The sequence below is a fragment of the Anabrus simplex genome, chromosome 2 (assembly GCF_040414725.1).
Source record: "Anabrus simplex isolate iqAnaSimp1 chromosome 2, ASM4041472v1, whole genome shotgun sequence".
NCBI classification, from domain to species: Eukaryota; Metazoa; Arthropoda; class Insecta; order Orthoptera; family Tettigoniidae; genus Anabrus; species Anabrus simplex.
Window position 1 is genome coordinate 905,866,968 of NC_090266.1, and position 26,287 is coordinate 905,893,254.

The 26,287-nt window shown below is 38.4% G+C and overlaps 1 protein-coding gene across 7 annotated transcripts in view; it reads right to left on the reverse strand.

Moving 5' to 3' along the window:
* The window catches only part of Marf (Mitochondrial assembly regulatory factor), a 601,407-nt gene that overhangs the window by 452,750 nt on the left and 122,370 nt on the right, over nucleotides 1-26,287 (reverse strand). For all 7 annotated transcript variants that reach the window (XM_067141663.2, XM_067141660.2, XM_067141658.2 and 4 more), the window contains one exon: nucleotides 19,221-19,347. In XM_067141663.2, the coding sequence (XP_066997764.2) occupies nucleotides 19,221-19,347 (127 nt within the window). The remainder of the gene's footprint in view (nucleotides 1-19,220; nucleotides 19,348-26,287) is intronic.

Sequence of the window (26,287 nt, forward strand, 5' to 3'; positions counted from 1 at the left end):
AGTCTTGCATCTGTGACCTAACTGTAATGAACACCACTGGCACGGACGTATGGACATGAAAACTGGTATTTGGAATCTCCTTTAAAAATAATGGAATGCGTATTTTTTTGTTTTTGGAAAATCCAGTTAAGGGGCTGAAAAGAATTGGAAAAGCAGGTGAATTTTTAAGATGAGTACTGGTATATCTACATTATATGTCAAAAACTTAACCTGTTAGAGACAAGAAACTTGGTATTTGGAAAGTCCTTTAAAAATACAGGAACGTGTACCTCTTTGTTTTCGGAGAAGGCACTTAACGAGGGGTGAAAAGAAGTGAAAAATAGTTTATTTATTTTTATGAGGATACTTATATCTTAAAAACTGAAGATGTTACAGACGTGAAAATTGGCGTTTGGAATCTCCTTTAAAAATAAAGAAACATTTATTTTTGTTTTCAGAAAATGCACTTGAATTGGGGTGGGGGTGAGGAAAGGACTGATCAAGGGGTTGAATTCTTTTTATGGGGATAATTATGTATATCTCAAAAACTGAAGATGTTACATATGTGGGAATAGGTATTGGGAATCTCCTTTAAACATGTATTTATTTTTTCGACTTGAGAGAACTGTTTCTCACATGTACAGGTCTATGTTGCATAGTCGTCTTAGCCCCAAAAGGTAATACAACAAACCTGGTTTACAAAGAATTTCTGGGGTAAATGAAACTCAATTTTTCGGTGAGTTTTTATACTTTAGGACCGCAACAAGGACACTTTATAGAAGTCCACCGAATGCATTTTTTTAACAGTACGCATTTTTTAAGCTATCTCTGGCTTCATGCTAATGCCAAACATTGGCTTTAGTATGCCGTATTTTCTTGTGGCTGCACAATTATTCTTAATTTGTACATGTTTTATAACCATTAACTTAAATTTGGCATCATAATATAGATGAGAACCTTTTGAAAATTTGCCAGCAATATTTGTCCAACATGTCTCTACAATACAACGATCTATCGCGAATATATTTCTGCTGTCTATAAAGGGGTTACTTTTACTAAGCGTCAAGTACAGCAGACATGTTATAACTCTGTCACCGACTAGCCGTGGCCTTTCTAAGGGCCGCATCCTTGCTATCCCAATTCGAATGACATTTCCTGTGCAGATGGGGCTCGGAAGTATTGTACATTATGGTCGACCTTGCAATTAGCCTATGAGAGTAGGCCTAATGTTTTGATGCCATTCTGCAGATCTGAGAAAATTGTTTGTAGTGGCTGGTAGAATATCATTCTGTCATCACTATTATCCGAGATCAGGGGACATTACACAGAAGCACTGTACAATCGACTGCCGCAACTAGCGATGTATAATAAACACACGGACGTTGAAGGTAGAGTCTTCAGCATGCTCAGGGGGTGAAGTGAAGCAGCGTGGTTATCATGGTAGCTGCCAGTGGTGTTCATTACAGTTAGGTCACAAATGCAAGACTACCCTTGATTTTTCACATGCAATTCTGAGAAAAAGAATGTTGCCTTAGATTCGGAGAAATATGGTAACCTATATAGAGGCATGAAAAACGCAACACTTCAATTTCTTTCAAAAACTGAAATTTATTCTAAATTTATGACACTTTTATGACACTAATCCACCATCTTATGATGGAATATTGTGGTATGGTCCCATCTAATGGTCTAACAATGAAAAGAAAAGACGATTATAAACAAATTGAACAAATTAAGCGAGAGATGCATATTTCAAGGAAATTTTGAGTAAGCTCATTTTAAGTTTTAAGTTGATTCCCCTCCCACAAAATGCGTGTTTATTTCTAAAGGAGATTCCAAATACTAATTTTCACGTACGCAACATTTTTAGCTTTTGAGATTTAAGTATCCTCATACAAAAAAATTCAACTAATTTTTCAATTAATTCACCTCCCTAAAGTGGATTTTCCAAAGACAAAAGATTATGTGTTTCTTTACTTTGAAAGAAAATTCCAAATACAACATTTCATGCCTGTAACATGTTCAGTTTTTGAGATAAAAGTATCCTCATGAAAAGAATTCAACTCCTTTTTCACTTCACCCCCGCCCATTAAGTTGGTTCCCCCCACCCAAAAAATGTGTCTTTATTTTTAAAGGAGATTCCAAATACCAGTTTCCACATCTGTAACCTTTAGTTTTTAGATATAAGTTTCTCCAGAAAAAGAATTCAATTTTTTTCACTTCCTTTCATATTCTCCACTCAAGTGAATTTTCCAAATCAAACAGTACCCGTTTCTTTAAAAGAGCTTCCAAATACCAATTATCACGACTGTAACATCTTCAGTTTTTTAGATATGTATCTTCGTAAAAGGAATTCATCTCCATTTTCACCCCCCCCCCCCCCCCCAAAGCGTGTTTCTTTATTTTTAAAGGAGATTCCAAATCCCTATTATCACGTTTGTGACATTTTGAAATTTTTTGGTGTATATACATTCTCATACAAATAAACCAACTAATTTTCCAATTCTTTCACCCCCCCCCCCCATTAAGCGTTTTTTTTTTTTTCTTTTCGAAAACCAAAGAATATGAGTTTCTTTATCTTTAAAAAAGATTCCAAATACCAATTTTCACGTCAGCAGCATGTTAAGCTTTTGAGATATACTGTAGATATGCTAATTTTAAAAATTCACCCCCCTTTTCAGTTCCCCTTAAGTGGATTTTCTGAAATAAAATATTAATGATTCTTTACTTTTACAGGGTTTGTCACTCCTGTTCACCCCCTATTCATCAGATTATCCAAAAACACAAAAATACATATTTATTTTCAAAGGAGATTCCAAATACCAATTTTTATGTCTGTAACATGTTCAGTTTTTGAGATGTGTCTCCTCATAAAAGGTGTTCAACCCCTTTTCCCCCCCTTTTTCACCTCCCCTTAATGAGATTTTCCAAAAACAAAAAAATATGTGTATCTTTATTTTTAAAAGTGATTCCAAATACCAATTTTTACGTCTGTAAACTTTTTAAGTTTCTGAGATACAGATATCATTATTTTAAAAATTCACCCCCCTTTTCACCCCCTTAGAGAGCACCTACGTTGTAGTATGAATGTATCCCCAAAATTTCATTCCTTTATGTCCAGTAGTTTTGGCTCAGCGATGATGAATCAGTCAGTCAGGACAATTTATTATATATATATATTTTTTACAGATACTGACGCTCAGGTGTGAAAACATTTGTTTTGAATTCATGGCATAAGTTGTATGATTGAAAGTGATTAAGTCATTTAATAATTGTATAACAAGAAAATGTGTTCAGAAAGTCAAGAGGTGACTGGACTGCCTTATTTTCTATCGGTTAAGTCTGTGCAATAAAACAAAAGGTTCTGATAAATCTGAAAAATACAAAACGTTCTGATTACAATACCATGAGATTTTCAGTGTATTAGAATGTGCCATTGCAAAAAGAAAACAAAAAGTCTACTTAAGGTAGTGGTAGGCCGTTATTACAAGATCTACTGTTTGTGATGAGAAATACACCAATAAGCCACTACAATATAACCACCCCAACCCGGGAAACATTTACCGTGCCTAAAGTGTGGATAGGTACGCATCACACTTACAACATAGTATACAGTATCGTGCAAAATTAATGGGAACTAGATGATTTTTCTCATAATTTTCCCAATGGTTGGCAACAGTGTACAACACATTACTTATTCTTAGATCCCGAACTCTATGCATTCTTTACACTGTTATTCATTGGTAATTAATGTAACAAATGTTTTAGGATAAAAATGGATTTATTTTGATGTGTGTCACTTTCGAGGAATTTTGAGGTTTCCCTGTGCAATTAGTAATATGTATGTCTTCAATGGATACAACTCCCAGGAAGCATAGTGCGATTGCAGCATTACATGAGAATACTTCCATGACAAAAGGAGGGTTAGCTACTAAATTTGGTGAGTGTAGGCCCTATAAATAGAATTAGTCAGTGGGTGAGTTAAAGATAAAGTTTCCAGATGATGATGAAATTTTTCAGCATCGAAGAAAGTGAAGAAATTTCATCATCATCATCTGGAAACTTCAGTGACAACAACATTAACTTCAGAGTGGCTAGAGAACTCCCCTGGCATTAATCCAATAGAAAATTGTGGGCTATTTGCAAAACAAGACTCAAAAATCTTGACTAATCCATAAAAGTACGCATGAAAGAGTCTCTAGTTACAGTGAGGTTTCATAACAATGAACTTAAAAGTATGTGCTCAAAGCTTTGTGGAATCTAGGCCAAATCATGTAAAGAAAATTATAAAACAGAAAGGATGATGTATATTAGCTATTAGCAAAGTTTAAAGGTATGTATTAGCTGAATCAGTGCAAAAAAAATGTGTATGTCATTGTCGGGTTCCAATTAATTAGCACATTTACAGGTTTTCTCTTAGTTGTGTCTCTGGCATCAGAATGGGAAAAGTGGGTGATCTCTTCAAGTTTGATCGAGGTCAAATTGTGACGGCACAGTACATTAGTATCAGCATACCTGAAACTGTATGGCTTGTTCAACCACACCAGTCATAACACAGAATAAATTATCACTCCTTTGACATATGGAAATACTTCGATGCCCAGCTTTATATTTTGTTGAATATAGAACTTCCAGGTTTAGAGTTTAATAATCAACAAATTCATATCTTTTCCATGTGAAATTTACAACAGAGTTCTGCATACTAAAGGTTAAGTTGGATTTCCACTATGGAGTTATTGTAGCTGTCGTTATGCTTCGAGTGCACTTCACAACATAAAGCTCGTAGTGTACAGTCATAAAAAAAGTCTTACAAAATGACAGTTGAACATCTCGAATTCCAAGAATGAAGTAGAAACAGTACACATTTCCTGAAAGGACATAACATTTCCTTGCATGGTGCAGGGTCTGAGGTGATCGCCCCACTTGCCTCACCCATAGGATGGCCCTGAGTTGACACTGAGGCTGGAGCTAGAAATTCATTATTCGAATGGAGGGTTCCAGAGATTCAAAGAGTGGTGTAATATAATGTGACAAGCTGTGCATGGGCAAGTGGAATCTGTTAGTATAGTAGATACTGAGTTATGGCGGGAAAACAGAGTACATATCAAACTCGTGCAGCGAAGAATGTTTCCAAAATGGGTAGAACTGCATTATTCTTCAATGCAGAACTTACAAGGACCTTTGCTTTTAAAGGGAATAAGCATCACAGTGGGAAGTCTTATACATATAGGATTACTGTCCTACTGTGCTGCATTCTGATGGAAGCAAAAAATAAACTTCACTTGTGATTATAAAATTTGTGGAGTTTGCATTTACAGGGCATCAAAAATGCGCAAGTAACAGGCAAATTATTTAGACTAATTGATTTGTTTGGAAAGGAAAATGGCCTGCCAAAACAGAGAAACTCTTCTTCCATTAGACCAGTTTACCGCACATCAACACAACCTGACTTTAAACAATGTGCACGTTTTTCATCTATCCACAAATATGACTAGCTACCTTCTGCCTCCTGACCAAAGCACCATTTCTGTACAAGAAACATCTGGTATATTTCTTTCTGCCAGTAATCTCAAGAAATATTCCATGAAGAGAAATAAGAAAATGGAATATTACGGATGCTATTCGCAGAACTGCTGTCGTATGGGATGCTATTTCTTCTTCAGTCATCAGGAACTGTTGTAAAATGTGGAAATGCCCAAGACATGAGTGTAACTAATGTCGATGATGACAAAGAGTTCCAACTGAACAAAATATCTGTGGTTGAAGCAAATTTGCAAGAGTATGTCAAACTGGACAAGTTCAAAATGATGTCAGAGCATAAAGAGCCACCAATGCCAACAGATTCCAGGCAACCTGAGGATCAGCTAATGTTAGAAGTTACTGCTGCAGAAAATGAAGAACAGGAAGACGGAACAGAAGACCTGCTGCCGAAGAAAGTAGCTGTTGCCCAGCAATCTTTTCTGTGCTGAACTCTGTTGTCAGAGATGGTGACACTGATGATAGAGTAATTAAAGCGAAGGATCAAATTCCAAAGTTCGTACGTAGTGTGTACAGGAAACAGCTAATGCAACCTTTCAATAGTGACCTTTTCAAAAATTAATTGGGCTGAAAGACTTAGTTTCCACATAGCTTGCCCTGATTACACCTATAAAAACTTATTTTTATGCTGGTTTTCCAGTTTTATTTTACATTTTGTAGATCACTGTGAATTTTTTGCCTATACACTGGTGCAATACTAGAGATTTTTAGCATCTTTCATAGACGTGTTACATAACTTGTATCAAGGAGAAACAGCTGCCTGCTATAGATAGTGCTGTTGTCTGCAGGAGCATGAGAGCCAAGATCAAAGACAGAGATTTGAACTGTGCTAAGCTGATTGATGCTCTAAGATTGCTGGAGAACATATTTCTAAGTACAATGGATTAACAATGTTATCTTCAAGTGCAAATTTTTACTATTTTAAGAAAATTATTCAAAGAAAATATCTCTGCACAAACTTCAACCACCTAATGCAACCACTGTAAATGCACTCAACATGGGAATCTACGAATTCTTCAGGGTGTTCTGATTTTGATCTCACATACAAGGTTACAAATTTTGCCTGTGTTGTTGCTGCTTTTGATTCATTCATCAGAACGACTTGTGATGACACTTGTACACACGTGAGTGTTATACGGTCCGTGGCGGTGGCCGCTACTCATTTCTGAGAATACGTTTTTCTCCTGCAATTCTTCTTAAAGTCAGTTGGCTCTGTGGAGATGTCGCTGAAGACTGATCAAGAAAATCTTCGCATGAAACATGCGGCCACACAAGTCACATCTAAAGGTGGGTGGAGGACGCGGATGGATATGACGTAGTTTCCGCATGTCATGTGTTTCAATTTCTTGTCCGTGATGTGCCTCCTCAAACAGTGCGACACCTTCTGCAGTAGCTTTGCGCCAGAGAACAAGGTTTTGTTCAGTTGTTGCCCAGGTGTACGCATTTATGTTGGTGCTATTCATAGTCTTCTTAAGCTGGTCTTTATAACGTTTCAAAGGAGCACGTTGAGGTCTTTTGCTATGACCAATCTCACCGAAGAGAAATTGTTTAGGCAGTCTGCTATCATTCATACGCTGGATATGACCAAACCATCTAAGTCGATATGTAATGAAGGCTTCTACGCTGTTCATATGCGCCTTGTCAAGAACTGTTGCCCATTTGATGTTCATGATGGATTCTGCTGATGGAAGCATTCCAGTTTATTTATGTCACGATGATCGAGTGTACAGGTTTCACATCCATATAGTAATGATGTTATGACCACAGCTTTGTACACCATTAGTTTGGTATATCTTTTGAAATCCTTATTCAAGAAAACTCAGTGGGAGAGGCAGCTGCAAGTTGCATGGGCAGAGCATATTCTATTTTCCACATCCTTTTCTGAGTCGCAGAGTGTAGTTAGAATACTACCGAGGTAAGTAGATTGGTCTATTTGTTCAAGGTGTTCCTGCTATAGTGACATTTAGTTCAGGGACAGTACCACCTGGTGCCGGCTGTGCAAGTACTTTAGTTTATGGGTGTTGATGGTCAGACCAAATCGTTCATTGTTGTTGTTGTTTGAGTCATCAGTCCATAGTCTGGTTTGAAGCAGCCCTCCATGCCACCCTATCCTATGCTAACCTTTTCATTTCTACGTAACTGTTGCATCCTACATCTGCTCTAATCTGCTTGTCATATTCATACCTTGGTCTACCCCTACCGTTCTTACCACCTACACTTCCTTCAAAATCCAACTGAACAAGTCCTGGGTGTCTTAAGATGTGTCCTATCATTCTATCTCTTCTTCTCGTCAAATTTAGCCAAATCGATCTCCTCTCACCAATTCGATTCAGTATCTCTTCATTCGTGATTTGATCTACCCATCTCACCTTCAGCATTCTTCTGTAACACCACATTTCAAAAGCTTCTATTCTCTTTCTTTCTGAGCTAGTTATCATCCATGTTTCACTTCCATACAATGCCACGCTCCACACCAAAGTCTTCAAAAACATCTTTCTAATTTCGATATCAATATTTGAATTGAGCAAATTTCTTTTCTTAAGAAAGTTCTTGCTTGCTTGTGCTAGTCTGCATTTTATGTCCTCCTTTCTTCTGCCATCGTTAATTATTTTACTACCCAAGTAACAATATTCATCTACTTCCTTTAAGACTTCATTTCCTAATCTAATATTTCCTCCATTACCTGCCTTCGTTCGACTGCACTCCATTACTTTTGTTTTGGACTTATTTATTTTCATCTTGTACTCCTTACCCAAGACTTCATCCATACCATTCAGCAACTTCGAGATCTTCTGCAGTCTCAGATAAAATTACAATATCATCGGCAAATCTCAAGGTTTTGATTTCCTCTCCTTGGACTGTGATTCCCTTTCCAAATTTCTCTTTGATTTCCTTTACTGCCTGTTCTATGTAAACATTGAAAAGGAGAGGGGACAAACTGCAGCCTTGCCTCACTCCTTTCTGGATTGCTGCTTCTTTTTCAAAGACCTCGATTCTTATTACTGCAGACTGATTTTTATACAGATTGTAGATAATTCTTCGTTCTCGGTATCTGATCCCTATCATCTTCAGAATCATATATAGCTTGGTCCAATCAACATTATCGAATGCCTTATCTAGATCTACGAATGCCATATACATGGGCTTGTCATTCTTGATCCGATCCTCTAAGATCAGACGTAAAGTCAGGATCGCTTCACGTGTTCCTACATTTCTTCTGAAGCCAAATTGATCTTCTCCCAACTCAGCTTCAACTTGTTTTTCCATTCTTCTGTAAATAATACGTGTTAAAATTTTACAGCCATGAGATACTAAACTAATGGTGCGGTAGTTTTCTCACCTGTCAGCACCGGCTTTCTTGGGAATAGGTATAACAACATTCTGCCGAAAATCGGATGGGACTTCTCCTGTCTCATACATCTTGCACACTAAATGAAATAACCTTGCCATGCTGGTTTCTCCTAAGGCAGTCAGTAATTCAGAGGGAATATCATCAATTCCAGGTGCCTTGTTCCTATTGAGGTCACTCACAGCTCTGTCAAACTCTGACCTCAAAATTGGGTCTCCCATTTCATCAGCATCAACAGCCTCTTCATGTTCCAGAACAAAATTATCTACATCTTTACCTTCATACAACTGTTGGATATGCTCCTGCCATCTTTCTGCTATGTCTTCTTTCCCTAGAAGCGGCTTACCATCTGAGCTCTTAATATTCATACACCTAGATTTCCTTTCTCCAAAGGTTTTCTTGATTTTCCTGTATGCAGCATCTACCTTTCCCAGGACCATACAGCCTTCGACATCCTTGCACTTCTCCTTCAGCCATTCTTCCTTAGCTACCTTGCACTTTCTATCCACTTCATTCTTTAATCGCCTGTATTCTTTTCTGCCCTCTTCATTTCCAGCATTCTTGTATTTTCGTCGTTCATCAATCAGGTCTAGTATCTCCTGAGTTATCCACTGATTCTTAGTTGATCTTTTCTTCCTTCCTAACATTTCTTCAGCAGCCCTACTGACTTCATTTTTCATGACTCTCCACTCTTCCTCTATAGTGTTTCCTTCAGCCTTTTCATTTAGTCCTTGTGCAACACGTTCCTTGAAACAATCCCTCAAACTCTTTTATTTCAACTTGTCTACACCCCATCTTTTTGCATTCTTTCCTTTCTTCAATTTCTTCAACTTCAGATGGCATTTCATGACCAACAAGTTGTGGTCAGAGTCCACGTCTGCTCCTGGGAAAGTTTTGCAATCCAACACCTGGTTTCTGAATCTCTGCCTAATCATAATGAAGTCTATTTGATACCTTCCAGTGTCTCCAGGTCTCGTCCACGTATACAGCCGTCGTTTGTGGTGTTTGAACCAAGTATTGGCAAGGACTAAATTATGATCAGTGCAGAATTCAACCAGCCGAATGCCTCTTTCACTCCTTTGTCCCAATCCAAATTCTCCTACTGTACTACCTTCTCTTCCTTGGCCTACCACTGCATTCCAGTCTCCCATCACATTTAGATTCTCGTCACCTTTTACATATTGTATTAAATCTTCTATCTCCTCATATATTCTTTCAATTTCTTCATCATCCGCTGAACTAGTAGGCATATAGACCTGCACTACTGTGGTGGGCATAGGTTTGGTGTCTATCTTGACGACAATAATTCTTTCACTATGCTGGTCGTAGTAGCCCACAACGATTCAAACTTCTAACATTCCTTGCTCCGACTCGCAGAATGTCAGTATTCATCTTCCTGATGATCGCCCCCTCTCATGCAGTCCCCACCCGGAGATCCGAATGGGGGACTAGTTTACCTCCAGAATATTTTACCCGGGAGGAAGCCATCATCAGTACATCATTCATACAGAGAGAGCTGCATGTCCTCGGGAGGTAGTTACGGCTGTAGTTTACCGTTGCTTTCAGCCGTGTAGCAGTATCAACATAGCTAAGCCATGTTGAGTATTATTACAAGGCTGTATCAGTCAATCATCTAGACTGCCACCCTTGCAACTACTGAAAGGCTGCTACCCCCCTTTCAATGAACCATTCGTTAGTCTGGTCTCTCAACAGATACCCATCCGATATGGTTGCACCTGCGGCTCGGCTATCTGCATCATTGAGACACGCAAGCCTCCCCACCGCGGCAAGGTCACATGGTTCGCAGAAAGCTCCCTTAAAACAGTTGATGTATGTTTGAAGTTCCTCAGGTGTATGGGCAGGTGTTGCATTGTCATCAGCATATTGAAGCTCCATTATCCAAGTCAATCTCTGAGAACGGAGCCTGATTTGGTTGAACAGTCTGCCATCATACCAAAACAATTTCCACACCTACATGGTTGATAGTAGAAATCTCGTGAAGCATGGCTGCCAAGTACAGGGCAAAAAGGATGGGGGAAGCACGCAGCCTTGCTTAAGCCCATTTGTGGTACAAAATTCTTCTGATAGCTCATTCATGTGAAGAACTTGTCCACCCATCTATCATGAAGAGCGTGGATTAAGCCTACAAAATGGTCAGGACAGCCAAAGTGCTGTAATACCATCCACATAGCTTCTCTAGGAACAGAATCACAAAGGCCTTTTCCAGATCGTAAAATACTAAAAGAAGCGGGATTTGTTGTTCTCTGCATTTCTCTTGCATTTGTCTAGCACAAAAGATCATGTCAATGGTACCTCTTGAGGCACGAAACCCACACTGAGACTCAGGCAGTACCATTTCAGAAACAGTCTGAAGACAGTTCAACAAATTCCTTGCCAGAACTTTTCCTGCTATGGATAGTAGGGAAATGCCACGATAACGAACACAGATACCTTGATAACCTTTCTTTTAAAATGGTTAATATGGTGGCATACGTAACAAAGTTAACCTATCCTTTTATTGAATTTATTTGTTACCAACTGCGTTGTGGAAACAGTTCTTTATACTGTGTCATGCGGCTTTTTTATATATTGTTTTTAACAGTGCACAATCGTTTGCTATAGGGTTAAAATAATTTTGTTACATTATTATGCGATCAGTGAAAGAATATAGGTCTATTCACACATATCCGTGATGTGTCAGTGCCGTGACGTGTCAGTTCCGTGAAACTGCATCAGTGTCAGTGATGATTCATATCATTCCTCTGAATCTGACTGTCATGTCCACACTGTCTTGTCCGGCGCAGTTCCGTATTTTCTGCGTCAGTATCAGTGCAGTATCCATTCCGTGATATTGGGTATTGTCGCCAACGATATTTTTGCTGTTTCACGGACGTGTTCTGCTGTGAAGTTTGTACGCGCTTGTGAATATAAAATGAGTGACAAACAACTTATTGAAATGGTTCACAATCATCCTGTTCTTTACGATTTATCACAACCGAAATACATGGATAGCGGTTTCAAAAATGATATTTGGAATAAAATAGGAAAGGAAATGAATGCAGATGGTAAGTACCTATTGTATTTAAGTATTGTTATATGCATGAACTATTTATATTTTCAATCAACATACTGAATGAAGCGATTAAATAATATATTGAGTAGGTCATGTATTGAAAGTACAATCTATATCAAAATACAATTTGATCAATATTCATTACTTGGAGTTTCGCACACTTCCGTGCATTTTCTCAACCAATCAGTTCTTACAAATAGCGTATACACAATATTTTTAGACGTATGGCTCCCAATAGGCCTATATCACCGTCTTAGGTAACCTTCCATCATGCACTGATTCTCTCTTCTTGCCATGGAAAAGATCCAGCCTCTGAAGTGAAGTAATCCTTGAACATTTCTCGTATATGAAAGGCGTCTTTTGTTGCATTTCCACCCTGCATAGGCAAATTTTCAAGTCTTGTGTCTTCTGTACATTCACTTGTAGTTGTTTGTTCGCATGTAAACGTATTTGGATTATATTTTTTGATGAAGTTATGTAGAGTAAAGTTTGAAAGTACTATCTAATCTACGTTTTCTGGTTTGGCCTCAATTTGCCTGTTATAAATTCTAAATTTTTGGGCCAAAATGCCAAATGTATTCTCAACAATCCTTCTGACACGACATAGGCTGTAACTGAATATACGTTTAGAATGATTCACGTCTTGCTGTGGGTATGGTCGCACTGAATATTTTTTTATAGGAAATGCTTCGTCACCCACAATGACATGCGAAGTCTTAATAGATGTGCCTGGCAATGCAGCATTTCCTGGTATAGATACTTTTATGTGCCTCGTTGAAGTGCTTTGCCTAGATTACTATTTCCAAAAATTCCGCCATCACTGTTTTTTCCATATGCGCCGACATCGACAGCAATGAAATTGTACTGCGCGTCAACAAGTGCCAACAAGACAGTCTTCTTGTAGTTAAAGTACAGAGATCCACTATTTGAGGGAGCTTGGATGGTAATATGCTTGCCATCCAAGGCTCCCAAACAATTTGGGAAATTCCAACATGTACGAAAGTCATTAGCAATAGATTTCCGCAACGCTATTGTAGGATTTGGCAAGTATCTGTGACGATCTTTTGCACTGTGCTATGCCGCAAGCGGTAACTGAACGAAATCGTTTGTAGGGTATCTCCAGTAGATAGGTACCTAAAAAAAAAAAACACAACCCACTTCATTACAGTTTATTCATACTATGGGTGCAATATATACTGTATGTTTTATATATATATATATATATATACACGGTAATAAACTAATGTCTCTCAAATATCTTTTTAGGTACATCTTGCAAAATCAGATGGAATAACATAAGAGACAATTATAGGAAATCTACGATAATGAAAACTAGACAAAGGGCAAAACAGATAAAACTTTACAAGTATTCTGAACAGTTGAGCTTCTTGAAGAGATATTTCAAGTAGAGGGTAACTAAAGGAAACCTAACAGTCAACAGGACAAAGAAGAGGAAGAAGTAGAAGAAGAAGAAGAAGAAGAAGAAGAAGAAGAAGAAGAAGGTGATGCCGGTACACAACAACACAAAGACATACAGGAGACCAGACAGGATGACAAAGACGCACCCACCGAATCGGTTTTGAATCAGAAGTTTCAAACCCCGCCACCTGAATTCTGAAATTTCATGAAAATCATCAGGAAAGAAAGTGGCTCTCCAACAGAGTGGTTCTGCAAAATGACTGGAATACTTAATTAGTAAAGAACAAAACGCAGCCACTACCTCATCATACCACATCCTGTTGATGCATTTTTAGCTGGTGTGGCTCCAAATTTGAAGACTAAGCCGTATTACTTAAATTTAGCGAAATCTGAAATAATTGCTTCAATACAGAAGTGTGAGATGAAGATGTTCATGGAGAGACATTCCTATGAAAAAACATCTCATTTGAAAGATTCGTTCTCCTCGTCAACTTCTACGCCACGAAAATGCATTCTCATTTCAAGATCATCAACAAAACTCATCTCCATGTATGGCAATTCCAAACAGCACAGACAATTCCTTATTGACTAATTATTTTCAAGATTTTCAATAAACTTACATACTACAAATTATTGTACGCAAGTTCAATGTGTGTGGTTAAGTAAATATTTGTTTCATTGTATTTGTACTGTATTATTCAGTTACCTCAGACAAAGTACTAACCGTTCTCTCGGTGTTATCGCCTTTCTCCAGCGTGTCTCTCGTCATTTTAAATGAACTTACAGTTTACTCAGCAATATGTTAAAACAATATTTTCAGACATTCTGAAATATTCAAAAAATTTAGTTTCATCGTCAATTAGTTCCTTGAACAGGGTAGCGAATTCGCCATCACGTTCTCTATCTTGCCATGCCTCATGTACCCACTTCCGTTTTATAAACTGACACCGTTCCTCTTCATCTAGAAGTATAGCAATAGCCGCCAATTCCACATCCGTAAACTTTGACGTCTCGGCAATCACTGAACTGAAACTGAAACAATACTGAAAGGTGTGGATAGTCATCACTGAGATGTCGCGTATGTCACGGAACTGATATGTCACGGCACTGACACGTCACGGATGTGTGTGAATAGACCTTATAGGGGATTTGAGATTGATGGTTAATAAGAAGTCACATAATTCAAAATCCAATTATTGAGTCCCAAGCACTTCGAATTCACGAGGTTCTACAGTAGTGAATCACGTAAACTTGTGGTAATCAATTATGCCAAGGTTAAAAGGAATAGGGCAGTGGGTCGTAGTTTTCAGTGTATGAGAGTAATGTGCAGTACTGGTGGAAACAGAAAAATGCACAGCAAGCTATCAACAAGCACTGTAGAGTGTTCGTGGCCAAAAAAGGGGCCAGTTTACACAAGTAGAAAAGGAACCTCTGGAATAAGTGATATTGTTGCATAATAACAGATAGGACATTTCTCACGAACTGCTATATTTTAAAGGCTATGAAATGGCTGCAGCACATGAAATCAGTGTCTCAAATTTAAAGTAACCCGAGGCTGGATAGTAAATTTTATGAGGAGAAATAATCTTTTTTTGTGACAAAGAATGTCACGGTGTCAAAGAATGACAAAAGATTTCAGCCAAAGATGATCAGCTTTCATAGTTATGTGATAAGGAAACGTAAAGAGAACAATTGCCTCCTTTCCCAGAAATGCAGACCAGATGCCTATCAGCTTTGATATGCCACGAAGTTGAACAATCGATATGAGAAGTAAAACAAGCATTATTGTACAAACAACTGTAAGCGAGAAACAAAGATGCATGATGATGCTTGCAGTGACAGCTCACGACAGAAAACTTCCATGCCAGAATTTAAATACACACGAGCAATCCACATTCGTGTACAAGAAAAAGGGTAGGTGGACCCATTTTTAATAGATTAACGGATACGAATGTTTTGGATCTCAACATGGATCTTGCCTTCGATGCTTGGCTCTCCTCTAACTTGTTGGACAACTTCCATGGCAACATGACAGACGATACTAAGAAGTTATTGGAAATGATGAAAACCAATTTGGTAATGTACAGAAGTTCTATGAGGGCTAGATGGTGCAAAGTGTGCACAAACTCCATCAGAAGAACTTCTTTGCCAGTGGATACTGTGAGCTTGGGACAGTATTTCTTCAGAGGTGGTAGAAAACAGTTTCACAAAAATGAGAATCATGAACACATTAGATGGGAACAAAGATGACGTGCTTTGGAAAGATGCAGCAGTCAGTTCTCCCTGCAATAGTGACGACAAATAGGATATAAAGACAAGGATTTTCTCCTTTTGCTGGTATACCTGTACAGTGGAACCTCGATTATCCATTCCTGGAAGTAAAGTTTTCCTAGATTATTCCTTCAAATTACGTGGTCTCATGAACACCCTAATCGAATCATGTTCTAAAATTCCTGCATTCCGTTCTTCCAAGAAACTATTTCCCATATCCTCCGTCCAGAAATTTTGCTCACATCAACACTAAATTCTCGATCAAGCATTTTTTAAAAAGGGCAGAATCAAATTTAATGTATTCGAGGACTTTTGAAAATTGATACTTGCACTCAGAACCATATTCTAAGAGTACAACATAAAAGTCAAGTAGGCCTAATGGTAATTTATGTGGTGCCAGGCTTACAAAAACTTACTACATATGCCGGTGATCAAATAAGATCGAAAGGGCAGCAACATCATGCCTATGGATCTGGTTAATGTCCCCTCATTGTGATAATTACAGCATGTGCCGGAAAAGTGATTGGCGGTGAAATTGCTTATAGGATCATCTTCACATCGCATTTGCCTGGTATTCTTTGGGGAAACCATGGGAGCCATGAAGCAGAGTGGCTGCAACAGTTGGAAGGAAACAGAGTGCATTCCGACAACTTTTTTGTCAAATATTCACATTTGTAAAAAATCTACGTTTTATCCAGAGTTAGATGTTTATTTTTGACTGACTTTTTACTACTGTTCTCAGTTTTACTGTATCGCCGAACAGGTTTTCGGCACTTCTCTCAGGGCACTACTCACTGGGCTTTCAGACAGGAATCATGTCTTAAGAGTTTGCAATATGCTTGGATGATTTTTCATTTAAGATTTTGTTACCACTGTGGTTGGTCATGGCTCATTTCTGAGTAAGTGGGACAATCTACTACAAAAAGCAGTTTCCTGACACTTTTACTCATTTTTACACGTTACTCAAAGGTGAACCTTTCAGAGTTGCTACAGTTTTCAATGATGCGCTCCATCTTCCAGAACCATCAAGGATCTGAACAGATGCTGCACCTTACATACATAAAGCCATGGGAGGTCTTGGGTTATTACCATACAGGAGGCTGTTACGCTAAAATGTCCTTATAAAAAGTGCATTTGTTTTATATATGCAGCCGAACATTTAAAAATGTTTGTATCATTTCCCACCCGTAGCCTACTGGCTTGTGCGGTCTGTATCTCAATGCGCTTTGCAGCTGAGCTCAAGGTCACCAATAAACTAAAATTTATTGAGTTATGATTAGTTTTTCAACTAATTTTGTGGCCTGTGATTAGTGACGGGCAGAATTGAATATAATGCATTCAAGAACTTTTGAGAATGGTTACTTTCATTCAAAACCATATTCTCAAGTAAAACACACTTTAGATTTGAGGAGACCTAATGATAATTTATGAGGAACAAGATTTACCATACAAAAACTTACTACATATACCAGTGGCCAAATAACAAGGGGCAATTTCAAAAAAGTAGGGATTTTCCCATCATGTGTGACTTTTGTATTGAATCTTCTTTCTTTTCCAATTTTGGCCTACTTCGTACTCCAGGAAGCAAGTTGCTTACTGGTTCGTCTTTTCTTCCCCTCCCAGAATGTTTTCATCCTTGATGGTTTTATTTAATTAGACTAGAGAACTTAAAAACTACCTGTGATCGGTTGTTGCTTGGCTTGGCGTTATTTAGTAGCATATTTTCTGATGAACTTGGCTGATCAAAGTTACTGACCTGAAAGAAGTTTTCACAGGAAAGTGACGTAGCTTCTACGGTAAAACTTAATTTAAAGTATCGAGATTTTTAACTCTTGTAACTTTTGTAAGATTATAATTACATATAATATTGCATTATTGTGGTGTTCAGTCAACTTTGTTATGGTTTTAATTCATTCCCAGATTTTCTGTTTTCCCTTAACTGAAATTTTTTTCTGTGGGCCCTCCAAATATGGATAATCGAGGTTTCAGTCTATATATAGTTGTGACTGGAATCTTAGTTAATTTTTATATATTATGCTTTAGGTGCTATTATCAGCTCATAAGGGGAAGAATATATTTTGCAGTACCCATAGGCTAGTTCAAATCTTTGTGTTCAACTAGCCAGCTTCGGCTCTTGACCGTTCAGAAGAAAACTGATGCGATAATTTTATGCCAAATGATGATCAATCTGAGTTTTCTTTAAAGGTTATGTATATATTTAATGCATCATCCTTTCTTTGTAAATACTTTTTCTGTATGTTAGAATTATGCAAATAATTAATGCAGCCAAATTTTTCACCAATATTTTTGGTCAAAAACGTGCGTTAATTAAAATAGTAAATACAGTATGGTCAATATTTACCCACCTGAGGCAGCTGATTTACCATACCTAGAATTGAGCAGGGGTATTTCAGGCATCTTGAAAATAAATATTATACTGTATTTGAACACTAGCTGTTGTATCTGTCGTTGGCCAGACAATCATTTACCATGTGGATGATTACTTTTTTTTTCTGACCCCTCAAGTCGCTCTTGAGATTCTGAGGCACACAGGTAGACATGAGTCTTTGATTGACTTATCACCATGGAGGCTACTCATTTTCTGGCTCTGTGGCCCTTCACATTTTCACCATATTATTGCATTACTGTTGCTCATTATTTGATATCTTCCTTCTGGTATAAAAACTAACTATCAGAAAGTGAAAGTGAACTACACACAGATGTAGAAAGCCTTTTAAATGTTGGCTGAATGATTTCCATAGCAACACCCCATAGAATTAGTTATCAGCTCTTGGACTACAACTTTTACATGACAGGCACTATTTCCCTTATTTTTCACTTTATCAGTACAATGTACAGAACTCCCGGAAAACCACCAACCACAAGAGAGATTAGAGTTCTACGTTTAACACCCCCTCTGAAGGCCCCACCTCCCCCCCCCCCCATTCCTGATTAACTTTTCTGAACAAATTACAGCCAGGGTCCTACTTGCCCTTATCCTAAACTGATATTAATTTAAAGTATCATGAAAATCCACCAATCCATTATTTCGTGATACCGTAACAAATGGACAAAAATTAAAATGAACCAGACACAGGTTATTATTTTTGTCCTCTCTGGTGTAAAAGCAAAGTACTAGGTCAATATTCAAGAGGTACAGACAGAAAGAAGATTTTATGTGTACAGCAGATTGAATATGTAGAGAGATTACATAAAACTACTACACAATCCTACCAATCTGAACAAAGCATGTGAATACGTTCTCCTAGCGGTTTCTTTCTAAACAAATATGAGAGAGATAAATTCTATTTCATGGTCTGAACTAATGTCATTTTTGCACACTAGCTTTGTAAAAATCATAATTCCATATTTACAATTTTATCTTTTAGCTTGATTATTCTCTGCATTTCAAGTTTTCCAGAAACATCAGAGAAGATCCCGGTAAAGAGAAAAGGCATGGTTTCACAGATATTCAATAAGCAATTTATGGATAATATCAAATAATTTCATATAATATTTTATACAAATTTGTATTCTGTGGGGAGACTAAAAGTAAAGGTACAAAATATACAAGTTCGATATAAACCTTACCTGCCAAAGAAAGCCACTTTCATGTGATCTCTTGCAAGGACATCCCTGATCCCTTTAACTTTCTGGACATAACTGTTAACCTGTAAAGCTTCCTCAGGTAATGCAGCATTCTTGTTTTGTTCTAGAGCTGGAACAAATAAACATGAATATTATTTTATGTCTCACTAACCACTTTTATGGTGTTTGAAGACTCTGAGGTGCCAAACTTTTGTCCCGCAGGAGTTCTTTAATGTGCCAGTAAATCTGCCAACACGAGACGGATGTATTTGAGAACCTTCAAATACCACCAGATTGAGCCGGGATCGAACCTGCCCAGTTGGGCTCAGAAGGCCAGCGCTCTACCGTCCAAGCTACTCAGCCCAGCAAAAGTTCACACAAAACATGTGGAATCCACTTTCCGTTGGAAGGTGTAATGCCAAACTGAACAACTACAAAATCGGAATTTCTCCTTTCCCGTTAGAAATACAGCATTGCAAAAGAAATGGTGCCTAGAAATCTCTGCAAACAGGTAACAAGAATAATATACAAATATATGTATGAATGAAAAAAATGTTTCAATTATAATTATTTTACTCCTCTAAATGAATTTAAAGGATGATACTGAGAAATACCGGTGATGAGTAGAGGAAGTAAAAGGGAAAAGGAGCTGCCAAAACTGGTGAAAAGAACTGGAAAGAGTGGAACACTTCAAATACCTGGGAAGTAAACTGACAGAAAATGGAAGACTGGATATGGAAATTAGTAGAAAGATACAACTGGGGAGAGCCTTTTACTGCCAGGTATAGAGATTAATCTTGAAAAAGGATGTTCCAATGAAGGCTGAAGAAGTAATGTACAAGGCTAGCGATGTTGGCCAGGTAAATACCCAGTGGGAAGGTAAATATAAATTCGGTATTTATCCGGGTATATACCCAGTGGTTATTTAAATACCCAAAATGAGGGTATTTTCAGTTTTGAGCTTTGTACAACACTTTCTGATGCGTTAATGAAGTGATGGACAAACAGGGACTGAAACACAGGTATTTATCTGATGCCTTAAATTGAAATCAGGAACAATATTGATCCTTCAAAACTAAAAAAAAAAGGAAAATGGACGGCTGGGTATTTTTGGGTATTTATATATTCTGGCACTGTAACCTTGTCTTTCTTAGTTCCTAAAGTGTGTTTTTTCCTTAAACTAAAGTAAAATATTGGATAAAACCTTTTGTTTGTTTTGTGTTTTAAATTTTTAATAAATACCAAGATAACTGAGGTCGAATTTTATTATGGTAGTGGAAATGAGCAACAAAGATGTGGGAGGGCAAAGCTATTTTTGTAGTAAGAGTAGGCTATATCCATATTAATTGAAATATGTGTATGCAAAACTCAAAAGGTAACAAAATATATTCAATAGAAAGGACATTTTAAAAATATGCTTAGTAAAAGTATTTTAAGTTATTTTTCATTCAACTTTAAATATTTTAAAAATATTAATTTTTTAAATCATACTCTAAAATAATATAAATGTATGTCAGGAAGTTCTTGTAGTATGTGGGCTCTATAATGGGTGAAGACGTATGCCAGCAAGCATGTGGGTTGGCAATACTGCTCAGCTCATCCTACCCAGAATTCAAACTCTCACTGTACTTCCCTCCCATTTTCTATTCTTTGTTTGATACCTCCTGTACTTAACCTAATTTTTTCAGTGTAGTTTTCTATTTACTAGTCTTTTTTTATTATTTGGTTACTTATTTTATATATGAATGATATTACAAACTGTTCTGAAAAACTTATACAGCAGTGTTCTCCCGATGACCATTTTAGTGGGCGCACCCACCGCCCTGCCATGCTTACAGACCGCCCGGCTAATGTAAACCAGATACATGCTAGTTACGTAATATTAATACATATTCGAGTCCTTGCATGCTCCAAGTTTAAATGTAAATACTGTAAAATTGTTAATTTAAATGATAAATCATTATCATTAGCAGATCGCATTAATTACATCGAAGTTTAAATGTTTAGCTTGACTACAACGTTGTGTTGTGCGCGAGCAGTGTCTGGATTAGCGTGGAATCGCACGAGAATACTCGATTCCTCATGACGTCACAAACCCGTATGGCACTCTACAGCAACCGAGTAGTAAGACACTGTGTTTGATTATGAACAAGCAGTAGAACACTAGAACACCTTCTTTGTGATTATAACACTAAAGTAGTTTATGTTTACTTGTCTGATATTACTGTAGTAGAGATAATGCGTTCAAACCCGGCAGAGGTAGTCGGATTTTTGAAGGGCAACATTCCACGTCGTACGATGTCAGCATGTAAAAGATCCCTGGTGATATATTTGGTGTTTACCCAACAAAATTCACTAAAACTCAGCCTCAGACGCCCAAAAGAGATTTGGTTTACTCTGTCTGTCATCTAGTAGGCCTAGATTAAAACGGACCGCCGAAATTGATGAGCAAGCAGCCAGATGGCGTCAAATTAAACTGTCTACACACAGCAGCTGAGGTCATATAATAATAATAATAATAATAATAATAATAATAATAATAATAATAATAATAATAATAATAATAATAATAATAATAATAATAATAATAATCATGCCCTGAGGGGAATAAATTTAAATTTTATCGTATTCATTTTTATGTAGTATTCACCACCCGGCTACTCATTCCTGCCACCCAGCTGCTGAAAATTTCAAGGGAGAACACTGTACAGTGTGTTGAAAACTGTACTGTATATTACACCTTTTGTAGAACTTGGCCCCAATTCTCTGAATAAATTTCCCCCAACTTTTATCTCAATGTTTGCAAAAGGCCTAGTTCAATTCTGAGTTTTTCAGGTTTTAACTATTGAATTTTATCTCCTGATCTAATCCCCAATTCTAATTCTGATTTTAAGTCCAAATTCTAATTAAATTTAATTTTATATTATATTGGTATTATAAATTTACTCATTCAGGACAATTATTTTAGGTTCCCTACGGGAATCAACATCTACATCATAAATGTATGATTTCGTTGCGCAATGTTGGACATGCTGTTTCTCACGAAATGCTGTATTTTAAAGGACGAGAAATCGCTGCAGCACATGGAATCAGTGTCTCAGATTTGACGGTTAGCCGCGGCTGGATGATTAATTTTATGAAGAGAAATTGACTTTCTCTTTGACGAAGAACAACATTATGCCAAAAAAATGCTGAATTATTTCAACCAAAAAGTAATTGATTTTCATCGCTTTGTGATTGAAAAGCGTAAAGCGAGGGAATATTTGATCTCCCAAATAGGAACCTCAGATCAAATGCCAATCAGTTTCCATAAGCCACAAAGTCTAACAATCGATAAGAAAGGAATACAGTGTGTTATCGTACGCACTACCGGAAGCGAAAAACAACGATGTACTGCAATGCTTGCAGTAACAGCTGATGGCAGGAATCTTGCGCCTTACGTTTGTCTAAAACGAAAAACAACGCCCAAAGTAAAATTTCCGTAAGGGATCCACGTTCGTGTACAAGAAAAAGGTTAGATGGACATGCCACTCATACAAGATTGAATACGAACGGTTTGGGGCAATCTAGCAGGGTCCCTACTTCGATGCCCAGCCCTTCTCGTGTTGGACAGTTTTCTTTTTTGCCAGTATGTCATTATTATGTACTTACATGAATTTTAATTTTATTAGTTGATGTTTATTTCCCTTCAGGTCGTATTGTCAGCTCCTAATGGGTAGAATATTTTCCAATGTCAGTACTTCAAACCCACGTGTCTAACTTACCTGATGTACTGGTACCCTATGTGACTTTCCAGAAAAAAATCTCACACCGGTATTTTACACCAAATGACGATAACCACAAATGAACTGAACCAATTCTGTTTATATCATATTTGATGTACCTCTTAAGTGTAAATGAATTGTAAATAATTTTTAAATATCTGAATTGCTTGAATAATTTATGCATCCAAAGACTTCACCTGTATTTTTCATCAGAAAAGAGCGTTAATTACGCAAGAAAGTACAGTAAATATCACTTGGGTATCACAGAAATAAACTGATAATCCAGTTGTTTTGCCTGTTGGAACAGCAGTCACCACCAAGTAATCCATTTATACATGAAAAACATCAAGGACAATAATGCAAGTCACATGAAAAACATCAAGAACAATAATGCAAGAATGTCTGTTGAATTTTGACTACGTTCTCTGCATAACAAAGAAGCAGAAAAATTACTCAACATCAACTATATGTATTTAGAAAAATAAACAAATATGTACTATTTTATACAGAATTTAATCAATACCTGACATTAGAACATCTTATTTAATCTTCGGTTTCCTTTCTTAGGAAATACTATAGGAGAAAAAACAGACTCAGACTATACACTGACTGACAGTGACAATGCAACACCAAGGAGGAGTGGTTCGAAAGGGATGAAAGTTGGGGAAAAAACAGAGACGGCACGGACGAATAATTGATGTTTATTTCAAACCGATATGCAGGTTACACAATGCGCACGGCATCGACTCAGTAGGATGTAGGACCACCGCGAGCGGCGATGCACGCAGAAACACGTCGAGGTACAGAGTCAATAAGAGTGCGGATGGTGTCCTGAGGTATGGTTCTCCATTCTCTGTCAACCATTTGCCACAGTTGGTCGTCCGTACGAGGCTGGGGCAGAGTTTGCAAACGGCGTCCAATGAGATCCCACACGTGTTCGATTGGTGAGAGATCCGGAGAGTACGCTGACCACGGAAGCATCTGTACACCTCGTAGAGCCTGTTGGGAGATGCGAGCAGTGTGTGGGCGGGCATTATCCTCCTGAAACAGAGCATTGGGCAGCCCCTGAAGGTACGGGAGTGCCACCGGCCGCAGCACATGCTGCACGTAGCGGTGGGCATTTAACGTGCCTTGAATACGCACTAGAGGTGACGTGGAATCATACGCAATAGCGCCCCAAACCATGATGCCGCGTTGTCTAGCGGTAGGGCGCTCCACAGTTACTGCCGGATTTGACCTTTCTCCACGCCGACGCCACACTCGTCTGCAGTGACTATCACTGACAGAACAGAAGCGTGACTCATCGGAGAACACGACGTTCCGCCATTCCCTCATCCAAGTCGCTCTAGCCCGGCACCATGCCAGGCGTGCACGTCTATGCTGTGGAGTCAATGGTAGTCTTCTGAGCGGACGCCGGGAGTGCAGGCCTCCTTCAACCAATCGACGGGAAATTGTTCTGGTCGATATTGGAACAGCCAGGGTGTCTTGCACATGCTGAAGAATGGCGGTTGACGTGGCGTGCGGGGCTGCCACCGCTTGGCGGCGGATGCGCCGATCCTCGCGTGCTGACGTCACTCGGGCTGCGCCTGGACCCCTCGCACGTGCCACATGTCCCTGCGCCAACCATCTTCGCCACAGGCGCTGCACCGCCGACACATCCCTATGGGTATCGGCTGCGATTTGACGAAGCGACCAACCTGCCCTTCTCAGCCCGATCACCATACCCCTCGTAAAGTCGTCTGTCTGCTGGAAATGCCTCCGTTGACGGCGGCCTGGCATTCTTAGCTATACACGTGTCCTGTGGCACACGACAACACGTTCTACAATGACTGTCGGCTGAGAAATCACGGTACGAAGTGGGCCATTCGCCAACGCCGTGTCCCATTTATCGTTTGCTACGTGCGCAGCACAGCGGCGCATTTCACATCATGAGCATACCTCAGTGACGTCAGTCTACCCTGCAATTGGCATAAAGTTCTGACCACTCCTTCTTGGTGTTGCATTTGCTCTGTCAGTCAGTGTATAATCCGTATATATGCAAATAATCCCCAAATCGAATAACACTCACACCCTAATTTTAAGAGAGAAAATTCTGAAAAATATGTTTTGAGTGTTTGTATAGCTTTGCTAAGTATTCACCCATACCTGCCAACTTTACAAAACCAAAAATCAAGAGATTCTGATATGAAAATCAGGAGATACAATTGATCAAAACTGCTTATTCTATGTCTTGCGCTATACATAAAGGAGTACTATGGTATATATTATAATACTTATTGTCTCAAAACCCAACAATTGCTATACGAGGCTACATGGCAAAAAATTAAAATTACACATCTCTATTCCCTCACAGGAAGTATGTGAGTAAGACGATTGGTCTCCCATAAGCCTTCCGAAGATAGTATGAACTCATGCTCAACACGTGTGAGTCATGCACTTGGGTGCCATTACATAGCAAATGCAGATATTAATATACTGCATCACACGCCCACGCAATTATGCTAAGCGCAATGCTATTTATATGAAGTAATAAATTAAAATTAGCCAGAACTGTCTCCAAATGGCTCCTAAAATCTCTAGAAAAGTCACGTGTCTCTATCTTTGAAATTCTGTCACTAAATTACTAAAAAAGACTAAATCTAGCAACAAGTCTCTAGAACCGACCAGACTGATGTGAACACGAACATAGCACGTGAGAATGAGAGATTGATAATCGAAATACAGGTTTCAATAAACATCGCACATTTGCGCGCATTTCTCGTATTAATAAACGTTGATATTTCACTTGAAAGCAGCCAAAAGAAGCTAAAATCGGGAAAAATAATAGAATAATCGGGAGGTGGGAAAAAACGTCTAAAATCGGGAGTCTCCTGCCTAAATCGGGAAAGTTGGCAGGTATGTCTTACCGTATATGGAAAACATTAAATACTACAGAGCAATGAATTACCCTATATAATTATGAAGCAATATGGATGAATGTTCAACACAGAGGCCTTCGTTTCAGAGGATCCCAGAATTGATTTCTGGCTGAGTCAGGGATGTTAATCGCATCTAATTCCTTTGGCTCGGGAACTGCCCCGATATTTTCCTCTTCGTACACACACAACACACCAGAGGAACACTTGTTGGGTGTGCCAGAAAGAGAGTTTGTCAAGTGAATGGGCAGAGAAATACCAAATCCAAACACACACACACACACAACACACCAGAGAAACATGAAAAACACGCAATATTGAATACAGCCCTTCAAACAGGGTTGGCATGAGCACGTGCAGCCGGCTGCGAAACAGGGCCAGGCCCACCTGT